Source organism: Microcaecilia unicolor, chromosome 3 (assembly GCF_901765095.1).
Source record: "Microcaecilia unicolor chromosome 3, aMicUni1.1, whole genome shotgun sequence".
NCBI classification, from domain to species: Eukaryota; Metazoa; Chordata; class Amphibia; order Gymnophiona; family Siphonopidae; genus Microcaecilia; species Microcaecilia unicolor.
In genome coordinates, this window is record NC_044033.1 from 363,958,317 (window position 1) to 363,983,311 (window position 24,995).

The 24,995-nt window shown below is 41.5% G+C and overlaps 2 protein-coding genes across 5 annotated transcripts in view; one reads left to right on the forward strand and one right to left on the reverse strand.

Moving 5' to 3' along the window:
* MCM9 (minichromosome maintenance 9 homologous recombination repair factor) overlaps positions 1-24,995 on the reverse strand; it is a 142,401-nt gene that overhangs the window by 38,315 nt on the left and 79,091 nt on the right. The window lies entirely within an intron of this gene.
* Positions 8,606-24,995, forward strand: part of ASF1A (anti-silencing function 1A histone chaperone) — a 29,088-nt gene continuing 12,698 nt past the window's right edge. Inside the window, exons 1-3 of the mRNA XM_030198558.1 lie at positions 8,606-8,827; positions 16,841-16,956; positions 22,071-22,247. Coding sequence (XP_030054418.1) covers positions 8,719-8,827; positions 16,841-16,956; positions 22,071-22,247 — 402 coding nt within the window. The 5' untranslated portion in view covers positions 8,606-8,718. The remainder of the gene's footprint in view (positions 8,828-16,840; positions 16,957-22,070; positions 22,248-24,995) is intronic.

Below are 24,995 nucleotides of genomic sequence, written 5' to 3' on the forward strand. Positions count from 1 at the left end.
ACAGAATATAACACAAATTACAATAACTTAAAGAATCAAATTAATACACATGCAGTAACCAACCATGGATTTAGAATATCTCAAGGACAAACAAATAATTAAGGGTGGATAGGTGAGAGTATAATTAGGCATGGACTAGATGGGAAATGACATTAAGAAAACAGTGTGGGTAAAATTCAAATTGAGTTCTTTGTATTCAGAAAGGCCAGACTGAAGAAATTGATTGATTAGGAAGAGAATTCCAAATTTTGGTGCCTTGAAAGGAGAAATTAGCAGAGTGAATTGTTTTATATATCACATTCTTACAGATAGGGAAATGTAAGACAAGATATTCTCTAGATGATGAAACAAGCCATGCTAAAAAGTGGCTGGTGCTGTTGTCAGCACATGGGTTTTCCGAGCACTATGGCCACTTTTAACATGTTGGTAAAATGGCTGCCTTGCCATATTTTTTTTTTGTTATGGCCACATTCTAATTTCCCCATTAGTCCGTGACCATTACCACGGGAGCCCGTACCGCCACCTATTTAGCACCTGCTCTCCACCCATGGGCACACTTCCTGCACTGAAAAATTAAAAATATTTTCCAGCGCAGGATTAGTGTGCGCTAAGTGGAAAGCTACCGCGGAATGCTTCAGTGCTTCCCACGGTAGTGCTCTTTTAGCATGCAGTAGGCCCACATTAGGCCTATTGTGCCTTATTAATAAGCCCCTTAGGTATCTGCACTTATACCAGCTCTATGGCTGGAGTTTGCATATCTACCCAGTTAGGCTAGTCAAACATATAAATGGCAAGTGACCGACTCACCTGCAAATGCGCAGTAGAGACTTCCCTCTCTGTCCCGCCCTCGCGTCAAGACGTGATGATGTCAGAGGGCGGAACAGAGAGGGAAACGGAGTTGGACTGTCGGACGCTGCCACTGGAGCCTGGAAACGAACATCGCGCGCACCTACCTCCACCCTCCCCCCCGCCGTTCCTGCCCCCCTCGGTATCGGGCCCCCTGCACTGACCTGACAGCGCCTCTCACCTCTGTGTGGAAGCGCTGCAGGCAGAATCAGAGTGATCTGCTGCTGCCTGCAGCGCTTCCACACGGAGGTGAGAGGCGCTGTCAGGTCAGTGCAGGGGGCCTGGCACGGAGAGGGGAGGGAGCGGCAGTGAGGAGGGTAGCTGGAAATCTTGCCCGTTTTAACGAGCTTAACGGCTAGTATTCTATAAAGGAAAGTTGGATTCAGTAGATTTGATCTAAGCGTTCTGAGTAGATTTTGTACCTACTAAAATTTGTGATATATACAGTACCCTAATATTTCTTGTCACTCAGATTTTTTAAATGCAAATTATAAATTGTTATATATTAACGCCTATGTTTACTAAGGAGCGCTATGGGCACGTTAGCGCTTTTAAAGCGTGTAAATGGTTTACGCGCATTAAACACTAACGTGCCCTAAGAAATGTAAAGGCATGTTAGCGTTTAATGTGCCTTAAATTTAAAGGTGCGTTAGAAATGCTAATGCACCTTAGTAAACATACCCCTAAATGATTTTTTTAGTGTTTCATCTCATCAGAACACCTGCAGTTCTATATTATTTGTTGCACTTTAAAGAAAATAATAATAATTTTGGAGCAAATTTTCAAAGCCATGCAGGCAGGTGCAAAGTCCACACAGGCACTTCTACACACAGATTCTGTACCAGTTCTCAAACGGATAGTAGAAGCACACTTTCCCTTTAGAAGCTGCCCAAGTAGAAAGTAACAACAACAAAAAAAGGGGACCCAAATACCATATATATATATAAAAAGGAACACTTCTAAATATAAACTATGGTAAATGTGTAGGAAATACAGGAATCACAATGACATATTCTCAAAAATAGGGAGGAAAAGACCTCATCAAGACCCAGATCAACAATATCAGAGCTCAAACTGTTGTGGTTACCTTACAATGTGATCAGTCAAAAAGTTATCATCGGTCAAGAAAAACCTCCCAGAAAAATATTAGAGAGATCTAATAAATATCAAAACTTTAATTATTCATTGTAACATCTACCAAACAAGAACACTCAAAAATAATAAAGAATAATTGAAAATAGAACTTAGATGGGGTGAACAGCAAAATAACATTTCCGTATGTAGATAATCTGTTTGCAGGCATTTTCAGGCAATTCCTTGTATAGCACCAAAAATGCACCCTAAGCCACGGATCCAGCAATAGTTTTAACTAGGAAGGCTGGATCCCCACAGATCCAGCAAGAGCTTCCACCAGAAAGGCAGGATCTACACAGATCCATCACTCATTCCTACCATAAGAGCTGTGTCTACAGGGATCCAGCATTAGATCCCACTAGAATACCTGGCTCTAAACAGATCTAGCATAAGAACCCACAAGAATGCCTGGATCTATATGCATCCAACATAAGAACCCATATGAAGGAATGGATCTACATGGAAGCATCACTTATTCCCACCAAAAGGGCTGGATCTACATGAATCCAGCATTTATTCCTACCAGAGGGGCTGGATCTTTAAGGATCCTGCACTTATTCCCACCAGAAAGGCTGGATCTACAAGGAACCAGCATTTATTCCCACCAGAAGGGCTGCATCTACATGGATCCAGTGTCATTTCCCACTAGGAAGGCTGGATCTACACAGATCCAGCATTTATTCCCACCAGAAGGGCTGGATCTACATGGATCCTGCATTATTTCCCACCTGGAAGGCTGGATGGTTTTCCTTGCTAGTCCCTGGGACCTATGACTGGGCGTATTCAGGCTTACCTAGTGTGCACATAAGTTTTCCCCTTTGCATGGTACAAGGATCTGGATCATCTAGGGTTACCATATGGCTCCAGAAAAAGGAGGACACATTGATCCAGTCCGGGTTTTGCTTCCATTGAAAGCAATGGAAGTAAAACTCAGACTGGCTCAATCTGTCCTCCTTTTTCTGGAGCTGTATGGTAACCCTAGGATCATCAGCGAAAAACATTTTTCCCCAAACAAGGTCTGTCACTGGGGTGTTGCACAGGAGAGCCAGAGGATCTGTGGCACAGCAGGGCAGGTACAGAAGCTCGTGCAGATACAGTAAAATTCTTGCTATGTGTCAATAGGGGCGAGGATGTCTGCACAGAGCTCCCCGGGCATAAAGCAGGAAGGAGGAACACACACACACATGAAGATCTAGCCTTTCTGGTGGGAACTGGATCTGGATACCAACAGATCCAAACCTTTTGGTGGAAATGAGTGCTAGATCTAGATGGATCCAGCCCTTCTGATGGGACAAAGTGATGAATCCAAGTGGATCCAGCCCTTTGGGTGGGTAGCAAAAGTAAGGGGAAAAAAGTAAGACTGGCCAAAGACGAGTGAGCTACCTCCAGGGAAGAGAGACATGGATGGCCCATTAAGGTCCGGCAAGTTTCTGTTTGTGTGGAACACCCCAGCTCCTTGCCTTTTTTCCTTAAAATCCAGACATTCATGGCCAGGGTCCCCAGACATGCTTTTTCTTTTTTTTTTTTTTGGGGGGGGGGGGGGGGCACAAGCTCCAACCCAGCTTAAATACCACTTCCAGCATATCCTCCTCTACACTACTATTTCATTGTTCAGTATCACCCGTTTCTACCCCCCTCACATTCAGCATGTCTGGTTCTCCATACCTCTCAACATTTCTCTTTCCCCTCTACCCTGGACTACAGCATCTCACTCCTTCTGCTCTCACATTATTTCCAGGATCTCTCTCCTTCCTTATACCCTCCCCTACCTTTTGATTTCCTTTTTTTCCCTCTTCCCCTTATGATTTCCAGCATCTGTCTTCTTCCATCTCTCCCTCCCCCAGGCTGGTTAACAAACAGTATCAATGAGCAATGCGAACAGACAGGAGTCGCCACCAGATTCAGGCAGGTCTTCAGAGCTTTTTGTTTTCAGTGATGATACACAGTTAAGAAGGATCAGGAGACTGAGATTTGCTATCTTTTACAAATGTTCAAACTGTAATTCAAAGCATAATTATACTATGCTTTGATTACTATAATGGCCTGCTAATAGGTTTGCCTAAACATTCTCTTAGGCCTCTCTAGATAACTCAAAATGCTGTAACAAGAGTGCTTGCAGGGCTGTTCACTCTACTCTCACATTTCTCCTGTGTTAAAGCAACTCCGCTGGTTCCCTATTGATCAAAGAATTAAATTTAAGATTATGTTGCTGGTTTGTAAAGTCTTGAATGGAACTGTTTCCCCATTAATTGAGGTGACCGTATGAATTTATTAACCCTCATGAACCTTGATATCTGCAAACAAGGCTGAAGTAGAAATTCCATCTGTTCAATACATTAAGCTAGAAGAGTATAGAAAATTGATTTTTAAGGTAATTGGCCTAGTTCTATAGAATGTTTTACCAATGAATCTGAGATTGGCTCAGAACCTGCAGAGTTTAAAAAAAAGGTTGAAGACACTGTTATTTGAACAAGCATATGGAGTAGGATAGAGTTACCATGTTTTAAGATAAATCTACATGATATTGAAGAGAAAACCAACTGAAGAGAGTGGATTAACAGAGGAGTCATTTTTTGTTTTATTTTATGCAATTTATTTTGTTTCTGTTTATCTTATGGTTTTTAATATAGTTTTAATTGTTTTTTTTTTGTATTATGTATGTTTTCATTGTAAGCTGCGGGTTATTAAATTTGTAAATAAATAAATAAAACAGCAGTCACAACAATAGGAGTGCAGTGTTTAAGGCCGCACTCTGAGGATCTGTCTTTTAACAGGACTCTGCTTGACATCTGAATCACTGGATACATTCTATATAATAATTTGCACCTCTGTCTGGATGCCTGTGTTCGTAACACAGTTCCCATTGGTCCGCCCTGGGGATGACATCACAAGGCGGACCAATGGGAAGTGAGAGGGGAGGGAAGCCAGCACCAGCCACTAGAGGTGAGTACAGAATCGGACCCCCGAGTTCCATGACCCCTTACCTCCCTCCCTCCCTCCTTCCATTCCTGTCCAAGTTCCACGGCCCCCCTCGCCTGCGAGTTCCACCGCCCCGAGTTCCATGCCCCCCTACCTCCCTCCCTCCTTCAACTGCCGTCCGATTTCCACGACCCCCTCTCCTCCGAGTTCCACCGCCCCGCGCCTCCCTCTCTCTCTGTGGCCTCTGAGTGCAAGCAGGACGTGTGCGGCAGCCCCTCCCCTTCGTAAGTGCTAAGTGCTGGCTGTTCTTTAAAACTTTTTACCTCCTGGTCCGCTGGCAACAGTGAAGTGGAGCAGGCACGGCACGACGCTTCAGACTGCCTTCGCTTTCGCTTCTGTTTCAGCTGTGCCTGCCGGGTGTTCTTTAAAACTTTTTACCTCCTGATCCGCCAGCAACAGTGAAGTGGAGCAGGCATGGCACGGCGCTTCAGACTGCCTTCGCTTTCACCTTCTGTTTCAGCCCTGTCTCTGCTCCCGCCCTCATTAGGATCCTGCACTAGGGCGGGACCAGAGGAAGGCTGAAACAGAAGGCAAAAGCGAAGGCAGTCTGAAGCGCCGTGCCGTGCTTGCTCCACTTCACTGTTGCCAGCAGTCCACGAGGTAAAAAGTTTTATAGGGCAGCCGCACACGTCCTGCTTCCACTGGGAGGCCACAGACAGAGAGGGAGGGAGGCGTGGGGTTGTGAAACTCGGACGGCAGTGGGTAAATGGAACTCGGAGGGCTGGGAACGAGAGAGGGGGGAGGGGGACCTGGAACTCGACCGGGCGTGGAGGGGCCTGGAAGGGGAGGGCCGGTCCTGGAACTCGAAGGGGAGGGGCCTGTAACTCGGAGGGGAGGGGGGGCCTGGAACTCAGAGGACATGGAGGGGTCCCTGGAACTCAGAGGACAGGGAGGGAGGCAGGTTGGGGGGCATGGCGGGAGGGAGGCAGGGAACTCGGAGGGAGGGAGGCAGGTAGGGGGGGCATGGAACTCGGAGGGAGGGAGGGAGGTAGGGAGGGGGCCCTGGAACCTTGCTAGTGCCCATTTCTGTTGGAAACGGGCCTTTTTTACTAGTTCTTCTATAATTGTAGCTGCTGCTGAAAACCTACACATTTACATTCTAACTGATTAAAGCTCTGAAATTGCTGTAAATATATGCAGATTCATTTTATTTATTTATTGCATTTGTATCCCACATTTTCCCACCTCTTTGCAGGCTCAATGTGGCTTACAATGTGTGGTTGTTAGTAGATAGTAGATTAGGAGATACCAGTTAGTGTTAAATGGAAAGTAGCATCATTGAAGATTAAGCAAGTGAGAATAAGTAAAAAAACATGCTGTTAGGAAGTCGAAATCGAAGTTCAAGCAAGTAGAAATAAGCAGGGTTGTTGTTGTTGACAGGCAAGGTTGCATTGTGTTACTTTTCTAGTTGTTGATCTTGTTGGCATGCCTTGTTGAATAGGTGAGTCTTCAGGAATTTGCGAAAGCTGGTTAGTTCGTAAGTAGCTTTTAAGCTGCACGGTAGTTTGTTCCATAACTGTGTGCTCAGGTAGGAGAAGTTTGACGCATGCGTTAGTCTGTATTTCAGGCCTTTACAACTGGGGAAGTGCAGATTAAGGAATGTTTGGGATGATCTTTTAGCGTTCCTGGGCGGCAGGTCTATTAGATCTGACATGTAGGCTGGGGCACTTCCGTGAATGATTTTATATACTAAAGAACATATCTTGAACGTGATACGTTCTTTAAGTGGGAGCCAGTGTAGCTTCTCCCTTAGGGGCCTAGCACTTTCATTTTTGTTTTTCCGTATATGAGTCTGGCTGCGGTATTCTGGGTGGTTTGCAGTTTCTTGATGATTTGCTCTTTACAATCTGCGTAGAGTGCATTGCAGTAGTCTAAGTGACTAAGCACTAGTGATTGTACCAGGTTTTGAAAAATGGTCCTTGGGAAGAATAGTCTTATCCTTTTTAGTTTCCACATGGAATGGAACATCTTTTTAGTTGTATTTTTCACATGATTATCAAGTGTGAGATATTGGTCGAGGGTCACTCCAAGAATTTTCAATGTATCCGATACGGGAAGGGATAGTTTTGGTGTGTTGATGGTGGTGAATTTGTTCTTGTTATGTTGTGAGGTGAGTATGAGGCACTGCGTTTTTTCTGCATTTTCAGCTGGAATGCATCGGCCCATGTGTGCATGATCTGGAAACCTTGGTTGATGTCGTTTGTGATTTCCAGTAAGTCTTGTTTAAACAGTATTTAGATTGTTACGTCATCTGCGTATATGTATGGATTGAGGTTTAGATTGGATAATACTTTGACCAAGAGTGTCATCATTAGGTTGAAGACAGTCGGTGAGAGGGGGGATCCTTGTGGGACTCCGCATTCAGGTGTCTATGTGTCTGAAGTGGCAGAGTTGGATATCACTTGGTAAGATCGTGTGGTTAGGAAGCCTATGAACCACTTGAGGACGTTGCCTCCAATTCCAAAGTATTCAAGGATGTGTTCAACCATGATCAACCATGTTGAAAGCGCTGGACTTATCGAATTGTAGTAGAAGTATGTTAGAGCCAGTTGCGATCAAATGTTTAAATTTAGCCATAAGAGTGACTAGTACTGTTTCTGTGCTGTGGTTAGACCGGAATCCTGATTGGGAGTTGTGTAGTATGGAGAATTTATTTAGGTAGTCGGTGAGTTGATTGGTCACCAATCCTTCCGTTAATTTGGTTAACAGTGGGATAGATGCTACTGGTCGGTAGTTGGTTAAGTCGCTTGTGCTTTTTTTTGCATCTTTGAGTAGAGGGGTGAGTAAAATGTTTCCTTGGTCTTTTGGGAAGAGTCCGTTTTGTAGCATGTAGTTCAGGTGCTCTGTGAGGTCTTTTATGAATCGTTGAGGGGCTAATTTTATCAGGTTGTTAGGGCATATGTCTAGTTTGCATTTTAATGTGTCCAACACAGCAAAGGTGACAAAAAAGGGGCATCTAGATTATGTCCATCATAAAAGGAGTTTATTAAAGCATCCAAAGACTCCACACGCTGGCCTGCCTCAGGAGTCTTCAATAGGATGTCTCTTAAACTACTACTACTACTACTTAACATTTCTAGAGCGCTACCTGTTGACTATTCTAATAAACACCAATTACTGCACCTTATTTAAAGTAAAATTGATAGCTCTGAACAACGTGTTCTAACAGGGCTTATCCCTATAGCCTCAAAATAACACCTATTTGTGTCAGTTAGATCTTAATTTTACTTTTATTGAGCAGGCATGTTAAAAAAACGGCTTTGATCTGTTTATACGCCAGTCCTCCACCAGCTGGCGCTCCACCGTAGGATTCGCGGCTGAGCCTGCCTGGAGGAGCTCATCTTGCTCTGGGCCGAAGCTATGGCACAGAGTGAGGGGCGGGGCGACCCTGGCTCTGCCAGCAGCCAATGGGGACCGGAAGTGGCGGGATCAGAGCAGAATGGACTTAAGTAAGAAAGCCGCGAGCAGGGAAAGAGAGATAGAGAGTGTGTATGTGTGTGCGGGGGCACGCGCCGGGAGGGCGGAGCGCCCTGCCGGAAATAAAACTCAGGCGCTGCAATTGGAAAGAAAACAACCAAGCATCATCATAATAAAGTTTGTTAGTGAGCTGCTGTGGAAGTCTGAGCGACCGCTGGATCTGGTAAAAATCACACACGGCAGCAGCTCCCTGGCCTCAATTGTGCTCTTATTAACCCTTCCCCCTCCCTCCTTTCCCCAAGCCCATCCCCACTTCCCTCCTCTCATCACCGTTTTCAAAATATGGCAAAGGTTCAGGTGAACAACGTAGTGGTGCTAGATAATCCCTCTCCCTTCTACAACCCTTTCCAGTTTGAGATCACGTTTGAGTGCATCGAAGACTTGTCAGAGGGTGAGTACCTCGCTGGGCAGAGCACAGCACCCTCGGAGCTCCCAGCCTTGGGGACTGAAGAAGTGAAAACTTTGCCAGGGCCCGCTGCTGGCTGAATCGTGCCTTCCCACAGCGGGTGGCAGCGCAGGCTCTGCTGTTTTGTTTGTTTTTAAAAACAACATTCATCCGTGTTCACGGAAAAGAACTTAGATTACTTGGGGTTTTCCCCCCTTTCATTACTCCCCCTAATTAGCAGACACTAATTAGTATCAACCTGCTAGTTTTAAAATATAAAAATCAAAGTTATTTGTTTTGTATGGAAACATCAACCATGCGGCTACGTGTGTGGGCGAGTGGGAATAAAAACACAAGCACAGCTGTTAAGCCTGTCAGCGCCTTTCTCCAACATACACAATGAGTTCATTAAAGTCAAACACTGTATTACCTAATATTTTAACAAGCAACTCTGCCGTAGATACATTGTTAGAGGTTTTTCGTTGGGGTCAGTTAGTGCCTTCTTGTTATGCAAAAAATCGGGGTTTCTGGGACAGGTCGTCCTTTGCTTCCTGGCTCAGGTCCAGGTGGGATACTGCAGTGGCAGCACAGCCCCGGGGGCAAGAGGTGCGTGTGAGGAGCTTCCCCTATCATCATAGAACAGTAACACCTAATGCCACACTTTACTGTAGTGTAGTTGCTAGTTCTAGAGAGAGCCCTTTACCCCACATCCGTGGATGCAATACCTAAATTGGGAGGGAAATATAAATATCTGGCCTCCATATTGCTCAGTGCTTGCAAATGAAGGCCACTGTTGCTGCAGAATGAAATTACCATTAAAAAAAAAAAAGTTCCTCCTTGCTCCTATAATTTTTCTATAAATGAATACATACGTTCTAATGTGCAGTTTTTCTCTAGTTTTAGACGGTTGTTTTTGCTCAGAATATCTACTATCTACTCAGACCAGACACTTATCCTCTATTTGTACAAGAACTCACATTTCATAAGGAAGGTAGAGAAATACACTAAAAATGGAACAACAGATAAATCAACCATTCTTACATTTGTGCCTATTTTGAATAGTATTTTTGTAATTCCAAATAAAGTGAGTGATGTAAAATGAGTAGCTAGGTTTGTACAATAAGAAGGGTAAAAAGTTACATACTAACAGGGCTTATCTCTATAGCCTCAAAATAACACCTATTTATGTCAGATCTTAATTTCACTTTTTAATTATTGAACAGGCATGTTAAAAAAAACGGCTTTGATCTGTTGTGTTTATACAACTATACACTAGAAACCAATATCCACCAGTTAACCACTGCACAAGAACAAAGAAGTGCCAACTTCACCATATTCTGCTTTAACCCTGCTCTGGATGAACCAGCTCTGGGACTGAGAGGGCCTCCTTACCTATAGATTCCTTGGCATTTCATATATTCAAGCAAACTTGTTTATGGGACAATTTATACTACTAGTTAGAACTAGGAATCTAATTTTACAGTAGCTTTTTTTTTTTTGTTTGAAAATCATCTTTACTGAGGTTATTTAACAATACAATAGTACAAAATCATATAGAGCTGATTTGTATTCATTATTAACATGTTATGTATGCATACAACGAGAAACAAAGTGCTTCAAACATGAAGCGTAAAACAAGATAAATGAGCAGATGAGAGGAAACATTCTTACAGTACACTGGAGACTGCTGAGTGTTTAGATAAATAATGATCAAATTTAAGCCATTTATGCTTACGCTTACAAATTGGGGAAGTGAACTTTAGAGAAATGTCATATTTCCTAAACAATAATACAGTATTCCACCATAAAAAAATAGAATTATCTTTCCAATGTTGAATAACCAATTTTAAAGCTAAGGAGATAAGAAAATCAAACAGAGAGGCTTCTTCATCTGAGAGAATAAGACATTACAAGAGATTTCCAAATAATGTGTTTAAAACCCAAGGGTTCTGTAAACTCAATAATTTCCTGTATTTTGAACCAAATATCAATCCAAAAGGTGTTTACATTATTACAATCAAATAATATTTGTTTAAGTGATCCTTTTTGTTTGGAACAGGACCAACATAAATCGGTAGGAGACAATTTGCTTTTAAACGATTTAATAGGGGACCATAAGGCTCTATGTTGAAGGAAGAAAAGAGATTGAGGGGCCCTTTTACAAAGCGGTGGTAAACCCAATGGGGGCTTACCGCTCGCTCTTCCGGGACTACCGCCGGCTCAATGCAGCCGCCAGCAGCAGTCCCGCCTTGAGCACGCACTATTTCCAGGGGGGAAAAGAACCCCCCCGGAAATGGCTTGTGCGGCGGTAATTGGGCATTGCCACGCGCTGCCCAGTTACCACTGGATTAGCATGGGAGCCCTTATCACCACCTCGGTGGCGGTAAGGGCTCCCCGCCTCATGGCCATGTGGTAAGAGTTCTCTTATCACGTGGCCCTGTGTGTCTGGGATCTTTTTACCTGCTGCAGTAAAAAGGGCCTTGGACCCCTGAGTGATGGAGGGAGAGAGAGAAGGTCTGGGGCCATACAGCCAGAAAAGAGACTATTGTTTATCTGACAATTGTTCATTAGAATTGTGAAGAAGAGCATGATTGTTAAGAGTGAGTTTGAAATATTTTATAAAATACTGAGGCGGAGTATTTACCATAATGGTGAGAGACAATGAGAGATTGAAAGGGGGGGGGGGGGGGGGGGAGGAAGTAAAACATATTTAAATTAGTTTGAAGTATATATAGCCTTTTGTAGTCTGTGCCAGTTAAAAAAAAATTAGAGGGAGGGAACATTCTTGTTAAAGCGGAATCTTAGCTGGGATTGGGTTTCGATGTTGGTACTTGGGAAACAAAGTGGGAGCTGGGCAGACTTCTACGGTCTATGCCCTGGTCGTGACTGAATAGATAGGGATGGGCTGGAGTGTAAATTTTAAGGGGCTTCGACGTTAGCTTCGGAACTTAGTACAAGAACAGTGCTGGGCAGACTTCTACGTTCTGTGCCCTGAAAAAGGCAAGGACAAATCAAACTCGGGTATACATATAAAGTATCTTGTTGGGCAGACTGGATGGACCGTACAGGTCTTTATCTGCCGTCATTCACTTTGTTACTAATTGTGCAAATAATTTAAATTTCCCATTAGATATTAATTGAAAAATAAGCCATAAATTATTTTCCTTATGCCAAAGGGGCCAATCAAATGGCTTATCAATCTTTATTAGAGGGTTATTCCAAATTAGCATACCATAGAGAACTTTCAGTTTGAGAAGTAAAATTTGAATCTTTTAATAACATCATTAGAGGCGGAAATAACTAGTAAAGGCTTGATCTTTTTAAAAGTAATCATCTCAGATAGGAGATGTAGTGGTACAGGATATATTAAATACCTTTCCGTGTGGTTTAGAAAAAAGGAGTGTGTTGGCAGAGAAGAGTAAACATTTATTTATACAAAGCTAAGATGAATCAGCATTAAAACCATTCAGACTGCACTGCAGAACTGAAGTTTTTTTTACATTCAAGGAATAATCCAAAGTTTCTGGGTTATATATTTCAAGTCAAAAGGTGCCTCATATTTTGACTGATGCTTACTTGGTTAAAAACCAGAATGCAAGGAAATACTCTCAGTACAAGTATTTTTTTTAGAAAAGAAACAGGAAGGCCTGCTGGCTATAAAGCTTCTGTGGTTCTTTTATTTCTGTAAAATGCAATATCATCTAAGCTTGTGCTTGCACTAGTTACATGCACTGTTGTCCATTGAGTTTGAGAAAAAGGAAATAATAGAATATTTCTATTGCAACTGCTTGTTAACTGGCTCTTATAATACTAGTTTGTTGCAGACAACTTTAAAAGTTCACCTGTTTTGTAACTACTGAACACAGTAGCTATGTCTCTTTTACACTGGGTACTGAAGCCTACAAGTGGTATGAAATTTCTGCTACTATTAAGTTGGAGGACTGGTTTTCTAAATTATTTTTTCTAATAACTTACTGATTGTGTTGACATTGTAAGTAGTATACTATGCCATACTTTGTATTATTTGGATATTTTTACTGCTGTAATTGTCTGTTGCTCATGTTTGATTTATTCTTACTGTACACAGCCTTGAGCGAATTCCTTCAAAAAGGCGGTAAATAAATCCTAATAAAATAAAAAATAATCACAACACAATACGTATAGAACATTTGAATTCACAGTGTAGCGTATAACAAAGATGGAACATATGATAGGTAAGAGTAAGAGGAGTTAGACAGTAAGGTGACTAATTTAAAGAAAGTTGCACATGAGTTCAGAGAGATAGTTAACATATAGAGAGGTAAGAGGAGTTAGTTAGTCGCATGCCATTCAGTAGAAGCTTAAGACATCCATTGTGAGAGCTGCAAATAAATTCCTAGCTCTAGCACTAGCCTAGGTTGAAGCAGTTAGTATGATTGGTAGCTTATCCTCATGGCTGCTGCCTTGATCTGTGCTACCTTGGCATTTTTTGGGGTCTATTCTGTAACTTATGGAACCCAGCTCATTTTCTTCTCCATAATTTTCCTTCCATCTCTCTCCACTGATAATGAATATGCTGTGTTGAGTGAGGTATGATACCAACACACTATGTGAGCCCCAGCATAGCATGCCATTTCTATAAAGGTGATAGAGGAGCTCTTGTGAGGGAAGGATTCCTCAGTTTTAATATGGGCTGGGCTATACCTTAAAGTGTGCTCAAACAGCTGCTGCAGGAAACAGGAGGCCTTGCATAGGAAGTGCATCAGTCATACATAAAATAGCCAGGCTAGGATGCATCAATAAATTCTGAAACACTTCTGTGAAATACGGATGCAAATAATATGATGAAAGACATCTTAAGTACATAAGTGTTGCCATACTGGGACAGTATCAAGCCCAGTGTCCTGTTTCCAACAGTGGCCAATCCAGGTCACAAGTACCTGGCAAGATCCCAGAACAGTAAAACAGATTTTATGCTGCTTATCCTAGGCATAAGCAGTGGATTTTCCCAAGTCCATCCTAATAACGGCTTATGGACTTTTCTTTTAAGAAAGTATCCAAGCCTTTTTTTAAACCCTTTTAAGCTAATTACGTTTACCACATTCTCTGGGAACGAATTCCAGAGTTTTATTACACACTGAGTGAAGAAATATTTTCTCTGGTTTGTTTTAACTTTACTACTTTGTAGCTTCATTATGTGACCCCTTGTCCTTGTATTTTTTGAAAGAGTAAACAAAGTGATTCACATCTACCCACTCCACTCAGTATTTTATAAACCTCTATCATATCTCCTCTCTATCATATCTCAGCCATCTCTTCTCCAAGCTGAAGAGCCCCAGCTGCTTTAGGCATTCCTCAGGAAAATCGTCCCATTCCCTTTATCATTTCTGTCACCTTCTCTGTACTTGTACCTTCTTTAAGAAGAATTGGTGACTCTCATATTGTGTGAGTCGAATGGCAGATGAATATTATGTATGGGCATTTAAGGAGGTAAAACTGATTCAGCTTTACATTTGTTAAGTTTAAGGTCCACATACATCGAACATGAAAGGGAAAAATGGATATGCACAAAGCTTCTAGGGAGTACATAAGTACTCTTTGCTAGAGAGGTTAGAAGTCTGTCTGTGAACAACATGTATGCTCTTTAATTCTGCATTTTTTACCCACAGGTTTTGTACATACACTATACTAGGCCTGTTAGCCAAAATTTATTACAATTTGAGTGCTTTCATCAGCTAGAATAATACTGTATTTTTTCTCCCAAACTATAAAATTCAGTGAAGAACAAGATACTGCGTTTAGTACAGTAGATATTGATTTGTTGTTACGCAGATTATATCAATGTGGGCTACGAGATGTAGTATTTAATTACATAAGTACATAAGTAGTGCCATACTGGGAAAGACCAAAGGTCCATCTAGCCCAGCATCCTGTCACCGACAGTGGCCAATCCAGGTCAAGGGCACCTGGCACGCTCCCCAAACGTAAAAACATTCCAGACAAGTTATACCTAAAAATGCTGAACTGACCCATTACATCCTCCAAGGTTACAGAGAATTTGTTTAGTTTCTCCGACTCCCCCGCTTCAAATATTCTTTCCGGCACCGGTGTCCCCCCCAAATCCTCCTTGGTGAAGACCGAAGCAAAGAATTCATTTAATTTCTCCGCTACGGCTTTGTCCTCCTTGATCGCCCCTTTAACACCATTTTCGTCCAGCGGCCCAACCGACTCTTTGGCCGGTTTCCTGCTTTTAATGTATCTAAAAAAATTTTTACTATGTATTTTTGCTTCCAACGCTAATTTCTTCTCAAAGTCCTTTTTTGCCCTCCTTATCTCCGCTTTGCATTTGGCTTGGCATTCCTTATGATCTATCCTGTTACTTTCAGTTGGTTCTCTTCTCCACTTTCTGAAGGATTGTTTTTTGGCTCTAATGATTTCCTTTATCTTACTGTTTAGCCACGCCGGCTGACGTTTAGTCTTTTTTCCCTTTTTTCTAATACGTGGAATATATTTGTCCTGAACCTCCAGGATGGTGTTTTTAAACAGCATCCACGCCTGATGCAAGTTTTTTACTCTGCGAGCTGCTCCTTTCAGTCTTTTTTTCACCATTTTTCTCATTTTGTCGTAATCACCTTTTCTATAGTTAAACGCTAGCGTACTTGATTTCCTAGTTTCACTTCCTTCAATGCCAATATCAAAACCGATCATATTATGATCACTGTTATCAAGCGGCCCTTCTATTGAAACTTTTTTTTTCAAGTTAAAAGTGGTGGAATCATCTCTTGTTTCTGTGGATAAAGGAGTCACTCAGCGGCCAGCATTTATTCAGCTTCCTTTTTAACATATATGTGGCTTCATTAAGCCCGTTTTTTGAAGATTTGAGTATTCAGTATTGATTTTACGTGGACGATATTCATTTTTTTCCCTGTACAGCAATGGTTCCCAAACCTGGTCCTGGAGGCACCCTAGCCTGTCAGGTTTTCAGAATATCCACAATAAATATTCATGAGAGAGATCTGCATGACCTGCCTCCTTGGTATGCAAATCTCTTTCCCAGAACCAGGTTTGGGAACCACTGTTGAGAGGTTGGCTTTGAGGAACTGTATGATTGAGTGAATGGATGGAGGTTGGATGAAAGGGAGTAGTCTTGTTTTGAATGTACAGATAACTGAGATCATGATAGCGGGGAGAGATGAAGAGACTGCTTGGCCTGAATTTTTGTGAAGATTGGTGATGGACTGTTACTAGTGAAATGTCAACTAAAGTCATTGGGGGTGACAGTTGGCTCTGGCTTGACTATGCAATATCATATCTCATAGGTTGTGCGAGCTTCCTTTTTTCAATTGCGTTAAGTAAATTAAAACTTATGTTATTGGATTGTGATTTTAGAATAGTGGTTCAGAGCTTATTTTTGTCAAGGCTAGACTATTGCAGTGCCCTTTACCTGGGGTTTACAGCATCAAGGTATAGGTACTGCAAATGAACCAAAATGCAGCTGCTGGGAAGATTGTAGGAGCTTCAAAATATGTACATATTACTCCTGTGTTAAAGCAGCAGCACTGGTCACCCAATTTCAAGTGCAGTTTAAAATATTCATCAGACCTTATACTTGGCTGTTCAGTGGCATATGAAACATTTTATCCCTTTACCATCCAGGCTGACAAGTGCGATCTGAGTCGGTTATGCGGCTATCAATTCAAGGGTTATGTGGGGGTCCACTATGCTGAAACCAGGTTTGCAGCCTTTTCTTTAGCAGGACTGCTCCTGTGGAATGCACATTGGGAGTGATATGGCTATGCAATGGCAAAACAAATTTTAAGAAATATTTGAAAATGCATTTGTTGTGTAAGCATTCCATGCAATATAAATGTACCTGTTTTGACTTTAGTAGAAGGTCAGTTGGAAGATGTATTTTATAGATCAGGGCTGTAATTTGTTTTGTGTTATTACTCTCTGTATTGATTATAATCAGCTTAGGCCTATAGGTGTAGTATAAGTTTTTTAAAATAAATAAAATACTTTCCCCATTTAACTCACCAGATTTGGAGTGGAAAATTATTTATGTGGGCTCAGCTGAAAGTGAAGAGTACGATCAAGTCCTGGACTCGGTGCTAGTGGGCCCTGTTCCTGCAGGAAGGCACATGTTTGTATTTCAGGTATAGTCATTTAAAAATGGATTACCATTTCCAAGAAATGTTTGCTCTCTTCCTCACCCACGTATTGCTTCTTTGAATGTGTGCTTTGCTAGTGTAGATCATATCATCCTGGCACACTGATGCCTTTTTTATCATTGTAGTCAGACTCAAATGCTCATATGAGTAGGAATGTGATTTTTTTTTGTCAGCTTTGCACTCTTGAACACAAGGCACAAGCACTATACCAATTGACATAAATATATAAGGCAGCAAGAGTTAGCCGTTAGGGAAGGAGGCTCTTTTTGTTTGTTTTGTTTTTATTTATATTTTTTGCCTACATATGCTCCATGGATTTCAACAAACAGAAAATACTTTTTCTGGAATGAATTAGTTTATGTACTTATAAATACAGAGAAAAGAATGATTGCTAACTATTCTGTTGAACTGAAGTACAAACAAGGTACGAACAGAAAACCTGCCCCACATTCCTCACTTAGGATTATAAACAGCAAGTGCTGACCACATTTGAGCTAGAAAAGCTGTTTGCCAGTGTGCAGAGATGACGCTTTATTATTAAAAAACAAAACAAAACCCAAAAAACCTATATAAACCCACTCCTTGGCTGAAGCCATTCAAGACAGTATACAAATACATACCACAATTTCACAATACAAATCATAGAAATACCTAAACCTCATCTGTCACAAAAAGATGCCTTTAAAGCCGCCTGAAAATCTTCAGTAGATGTCCAAATTTCTCAAGTCATCAAGCAACTTATTCCAGTTTGCAACTGCTACTTGTCTGAAAGCCTTTTTGCCCTAATATTGTTTCTTAAACAAGGCTTAGTGCCTACATTATAGAATTATACATCTTTTTGAGAAAATATATGGAAAGAACCAAAACACATAAAACCCACACCCACTGTTCAATAATGCATCAATACAGCCACTCTGAATTCTTATCCCCTGTAATCTCACCACACTCATACCTCTACTCACAGAAAAGGTATACCAAATGCTTTCTTGTTATTATATACTGCCTCTTTCAGTTTCCATAACCAAGTAGTAACAAATTGTATTTCTATCACTCACAACTTATTGTACGCCACACTGAACCCGCAAAGAGGTGGGAAAATGTGGGATACAAATGCAATAAATAATAATAATTACCCCACAACATAATGCCATCTACACACACTAAATGTTCAGAATACACCCATACATGTGCATACATGCTAATGCGCCTGTAACTATGCACATATCTTCAATAGGGTCTGGACTAGAAAGTTGCATGGGGACAGAATTTTCACCTGTTCCTGCCTATCCCCTGTACTAAAATAACCCAGCTTGTGGTAAAATAATTCATCTTAACAGTAGCCCATTCTGATAACTTCCCCTCACAGTGCTTATGGGGGTTTCAATGTTATTATATCCATTAATTTTTTTAGTGCTATTATGCCAGGCACAAGGAAAGGATAGGTAGGCTGGCCATGCACTACACTTCTGAAGGACACCCCGCAGGACCTGTGTCCATCTAGTGGGCCTGGAGGGGATCCCTGCAGGAGTCCCATTCACCCCGTTCCTGTGCAACTCTCTAGTCTGGATAGAGCATGGGCATATTTACACTTGTAACTCGCGTTATGTGTATATCACCTGAAACTAGGTGCAAGCATTTTTACTATCTTTATAGCTGACCTAAGTGTTCACACCCTTATTATGCTAGTATTCTATAAAGGAAAGTAGGCACCTAGATATAGGGGCACAGTTACAGAATTATTTCCTATAAGTTGAGTGTTGGAATCAAAAACGCTGAGAAACCTCAGCAGACTTATTCTAGGATGAATGTTTTCATTAGAAATTATGATACAGATAAGTGGCAACAATTATACCTGTAAACTGTCTTAGGTGTGTATGCCTAAAAGGTTGTTGCAGATGTTTGCACTGCATTTGGACTTCTATTGGCTAGTCAGTATTATCGACCAATCTAAAATGCAGGAAACCCCAGAATGTATTAAGAGGAGGATTTAAGGTAGAATTTGACTGCTGTTTAACACATTGTGCAAGAATTATTTTTGAGGTCTGTTTCCTCAGTGAGGAGTCCTCACTGCAACCCCTCATACAAGAAATGTAATGAAGAGAGACCACTCTATACAGTATGCTTTCTTTTTCATCCCGCAGGTCAGTCCCAGAACTTGTGGGTTATGGCCTTCTACCAGCAGGTGGAGACAGAGAGAACAACAGCTATGCCATAAAGGCTACTGTGTAGCTGCTGTCAGTCAATATTTTTCTATCTCTAGCAAGTGGTAGAAGCTAACCTGTGCATCTCTGTGACTGAATTCTGATGCTGGCTCCTGGCTTAGTTAAGCAGGAGCTAAAGTTTCTAATTCCTAGCCTCACTGAGTGTACAGCTGGTGATGCCGTCCCTCCCCCCATCTGCAGCTATATTTCTCCAGCCTCCAAAAAAAGAAGAGCTGTCTGCTTCTTAGTGACTATCTCTTTAAAAGGGGGTGTATATCAGGCTCTGCTGAGGCATCCTGACAGCATCAATTAACTCGGACACTGTTTACTTCAGCGTTTCAGCAAGTCTTTTTATACTGTGTGGTGAGTAGCCTGCTTCGTTTTTTATTTATGGTGACACTGGCAGAGTCTATCAAATGCCATTTGTGGCTTAGAAGCTGGCAAACAGCATCAGGCCAGCATACAATAGGTACTTGAACTGCTTCTAGTCCTGAACCCCCCCCCCCCCCAAAGGTTCTACCAGGCCCTAGCTCCCCCAGACAGCATTCAGAGAAGGAGGGAGGTTTTGATAAGATCGTGGTTCTTTCATTGGCAGCCATTGTTGAGCCTTCAGCACGGCTCACTCACACTCATATTTCATCTTTGCTCACCCAGCAGTTTCTATCTCAGAACATAAGAATAGCCATACTGAGTCAAACCAATGGCCCTTCTAGCCCAGTATCCTGTTTCCAATAGTGGCCAATCCAGGTCACAAGTACCTGGCAGAAACCCAAATAAGTAGCAACATGGGTAAGCAGTGGCTTCCCCATGTCTGTTAATAGCAGACTATGGACTTTTCTTCCAGCAACTTGTCCAAAACCTTTTTAAACCCAATACACTAACCACTGTTACCACATCCTCCAGTAATGGGTTCCAGAGCTTAACTAATCGTTGAGTGAAAAAATATTTCCTCCTGTTTTAAAAGTATTTCCATGTAACTTCATCGAGTGTCCCACTAGTCTTTGAACTTTTTGAAAGAGTAAAAAATAGATTCACTTTTACCCATTCTACACCACTCAGGATTTTGTAGACCTCGATCATATTTCCCCTCAGCCATCTCTTTTCCAAGCTGAAGAGGCAACCGCTTTAGCCTTTCCTCATTTGAGAGGAGTTCCATCCCCTTAATCCTTTAGGTTGCTCTTCTTTGAGCCTTTTCTAATTCCACTAGATGTTTTTTGAGATGTGTTCCATTCTGGTCGCCGTAATACTCAAGGTGAGGTCGTACAATGGAACCGATACAGAGACATTAGAGTATTTTTGGTCTTATTTACTACTACTATTTAGCATTTCTATAGCGCTACAAAGCGTACGCAGTGCTGCACAAACATAGAAGAAAGAGCTTACAATCTAGTAGACAAAAAATAAAGCAAACAAATCAATTAATGTGTAGAGGAAAGAGGAGAGGAGGGTAGGTGGAGGTGAGTGGATACAAGTGGTTACGAGTCAAAAGCAATGTTAAAGAGGTGGGCTTTCAATCTAGATTTAAAGATGGTCAAGGATGGGGCAAGACGTAGGGGCTCAGGAAGTCTATTCCAGGCAAAGGGCGCAGCAAGACAGAAGGAGCCATCCCTTTCCTAATAATTCCTAGCATGCTGTTTGCTTTTTTGACCACCGCTGCACGCCGGGCAGAAGATTTCAGCGTATTGTCTACAATGACACCTAGATCTTTTTCTTGGGTGCTGACGCCCCATGGAGGTGTATTTGTTCAGATTAGAATTTTAAGCTTGTTCCAAAAGCTCTACAAAAGCAACAATAAAGGACTTTACTCTAAAGGCAGTCTTTCTTGTGGCTATGGAGTCAGCAAGACAGTCTCTGAACTCCAAGCCTTTCCCTATAAAGATCCTTTCCTTCATTTCTCTGAAGCAGGGGTTACAATCTGAACTTCTTCCTTTCTTCCAAAAGTAGTGTCCTCCTTCCACCTAAATCAGCTGGTTTACCGTAGAAAAAATTACGGGATAGACTATGATTCCTTATGGTTATTTCATAAACAAAGTTCTTTTGCTGTATTTGGAGGTCATCAATGATTTCCGTTGCTCTGACCATCTTCAAATTTTCATTTTCCAGAAAGGGAATGCATGCTTCTAAAGCCACTATTGCTTGTTAGCTGAAAGAGGCCATTACATCAGCTTACAATCATGCAGGAAAACAGCCTCCTTTGGACCTCAAGGTCCGTTCAAAGAGAGCATGCTCTACCTCCTTGGCGAAAGCACAGGCGATCTCTCTTGATGAAATTTGTAGATCTGCCATATGGTCATCTTGTCATACATTTTCTTTGCTGCCAGGGAACAGAAGCTTCCTTTGGCGCTTCAGTCCTTTCAGCAGGGCTGACTCCAGCCACTCCCATCTTGAGGTCAGCTTTTCTACCTCCCACAAGTTCTAGGCTGATCTGTGGAACGAAAAAGGAAAAATTAGTTCTTTTCTGCTAATAATTTCCTTTCCTTTAGTCCAACAGATCAGTCCAGAAGCTATCCCTTGCTCATACTTTAGGTATTTTATTCAGGTTCTTAGAATGTGACTTTACGTCTCTATTTTAACAAGACATATTTCATATGTTGTTGGATCTTCATGTTGGCGTATTTTATGGGATGGAAGCAGGAGGTTTGGGTTCTATTCTGCATGCTTTTCCACAGCTTTATCATTGAAATACTGAGTGAGAGCAGCTGCACAGTAGCTTTTATGGCAGAGCTCCATCGTTATCTCCACCTACTGGTAGACAGGTATAACACACAAGTTCTGATCTGATCCTTTGGGTCTAAAGGAAAAAAAATAGCAGGCAAGAAGAAATGTGTGTGCTACATCAGATTTTCCAGTTGAGTTGTTCATAGGTGAATGAAAGTTTCATTCTTTCTATCGTTCTAGGCTGATGCCCCCAATGCAACACTTATCCCAGATGCAGATGCAGTAGGTGTAACAGTTGTGCTAATTACATGCACCTATCGAGGTCAGGAATTCATTAGAGTTGGCTATTATGTTAATAATGAATATACGGAATCAGAATTAAGGGAAAATCCTCCTGTTAAACCAGATTTTTCTAAGGTAAGATACATTCCATTTTGGTTCAGTGTTACACTGAAAATTGCACTCACATGCTTTTTTAAACATTAGTCTGTTCTATGCCAGTGATTTGCTAGTATGTCAGTGTAAGCTACAGATCCTACTATCTTTAGCCTCCTTTATGTGTGGTGTAACATTTACTAAACTACAGAAGAGTGCGCCTTCCAAAATGTGTACGTATAGAAAGTGAAATACCCAATCTTGCATAGGCAACTGTTTGCAGTAAAACATTCCTACTCACTCCCAGTGGCTGTTTTTTATGCATTTGTTTTCACAGACTTGATAACACCAGGAATAGATTGGTGGGTTTTGAGGGACTGGAGATTTCATGGAATAACAACATTTTCAGAATGAAAATGGGATTTGGAGCCAAAATAGATTTTGGAAAAAATGTGAAAGTTTTCTTCTAAAGCAGCCATTCCCAACCTCAACTGTATGCAAATCTAACTCGTGAATATTCATTGTGGATAGCCAGTAAACCAGATGGGATTAGATATGCCCTGAGGATTGGGTTGGAATGGCTGCTCTACTTTTTTTCTTTTTCAGGCATAAGAGCGATGCCATTATATCACTCCATGGTGCGACCGCACCTTGAGTATTGTGTTCAATTCTGGTCGCCGCACCTCAAGGAAGATATAGTGGAATTGGAAAAGGTGCAGCGAAGGGCGACTAAAATGATAGCGGGGATAGGACGACTTCCCTATGAAGAAAGACTAAGGAGGCTAGGGCTTTTCAGCTTGGAGAAGAGACGGCTGAGGGGAGACATGATAGAGGTATATAAAATGAGTGGAGTGGAACAGGTGGATGTGAAGCGTCTATTCACGCTTTCCAAAAATACTAGGACTAGGGGGCATACGATGAAACTACAGTGTAGTAAATTTAAAACAAATTGGAGAAAATGTTTCTTCACCCAACGCGTAATTAAACTCTGGAATTCGTTGCCAGAGAACGTGGTGAAGGCGGTTAACTTGGCAGAGTTTAAAAAGGGGTTAGACGGTTTCCTAAAGGACAAGTCCATAAACCGCTACTAAATGGACTTGGGAAAAATCCACATTTCCGGGAATAACATGTATAGAATGTTTGTACGTTTGGGAAGCTTGCCAGGTGTACAGGATGCTGGGCTCGATGGACCCTTGGTCTTTTCCCAGTGTCGCATTACTTATGTACGTATAAGTATATGACATTCATTTGCAGTATGTGGAGTAGGAACAGTTTTGGAGAGAAAGGTCATTTCTATGAAAAGGTTTGTTTTTCTTAATTTAGTTAAGTTTCATTCTGGGACCCTGTGTTAGAAACAACTTGCTGAGCTGTTCATGGATTTGCGAAGTAACTGGGCTAGAAAGCTTAGCAAGATTTATCTTATACAATGTTTAACCTTTCCCTCCTTCATGCACTTCTATCCCTGAGTCTTTGAGTGCATACCTATGTACTACCAGTTTCTAGGTGAAATATTTTGGAAAAGAGTGGAAATAAAATGGCTTTGTGTAACATATATATTTTCTTTTTTCTACTGCTCTTGAGCTATAATCTTAAACAAAACTCTTAACTACCTAAGTAGAATCTTAGTAAAGTTGCCATTCAGCCCACCAAGATTTGGCTGCAGTATAGCATGCTAATATCAGTGCTGATCTTTCACCCTTCCATTAATCAATTGTCTGATAAATCTTATTGAACTCCACCATAAGTCATTGGTTCTTACATGACATAGTAGTATTTGGAGCTCTAACTTAAGAGCCAAACACATTCTATTTCCCTTGCACAATCCTACATTATAGGACTAGAAACGCTACCCATTTCACAACCCCTGAAAGAAGAGTTGTGTTGAGTGCTCGTATGGTTGTATCTGAAAAAGTGCTGCAGTCATTGGGGCACTGAACTATCACCATAAGAAATTCTGGTGCTTGAGTTCAATACTCTTCTTTGATTCGGACAGTGTAACCTTGTATAAGAAACTTATCTCCCTTAGTCATACAGAACCAAGCTAGAAACAAGGTGTTCCTTATTGTCCCACCAGACCAGTCCAGACAAATGAGTTTTCCTTCTATGTCAGTAGATGGAGACTGGGAACTACTGACCATTGACACCACACAATAAGTATCCTGTGCAGTCCCAATCCCTATTTCACAGTCTCCAGCAGATGGTAGGTGAGCATCCTGTGCAAACCATGCTAATTTCAGAGTTATTTTTTCAATTGGGTTATTTCCCCAGACTAAAATAAAATTTTAAGAAACCCTTTGTTCTATTTGGGTTTTTTTTTTTAGGTTATTCTGCAAAGATTCTTGTTGCGTTTGGTTTTGGAGGCATCACACCTGGTGTATCTAGGTTCCCCCCCCCCCCCACACTTCTTTAATTACCCCTTGGGGAAGGTGGGTTTGGTTGGGCTATCTGTGCTTCGGTCTCTTTCTTTCTTATAGTCTTACGCAAGAGCAGTGGTTCTCAACCTTTTCAAGACATTCATGGACCTTTGGTCTGATGCAGTATGCCAATTCTTATATATTAAATATAAACATGCTCTGCATCTCATATCCCCCTCAACAACATGTGCAGATCATAAGTTGAACATTTTCTCGATAGAAGTTACCATGCAAAAAAGAAACAAATTCTGATTCTCATGTTATCTCAATAGCTAAATACATCTCTCTGCTACCAGGCACATTGTGAAATAACACAAAACCTGAAAAAATCCCAACATACATGTAGCAGATGTACCACAGAACAGTAGCACTGATT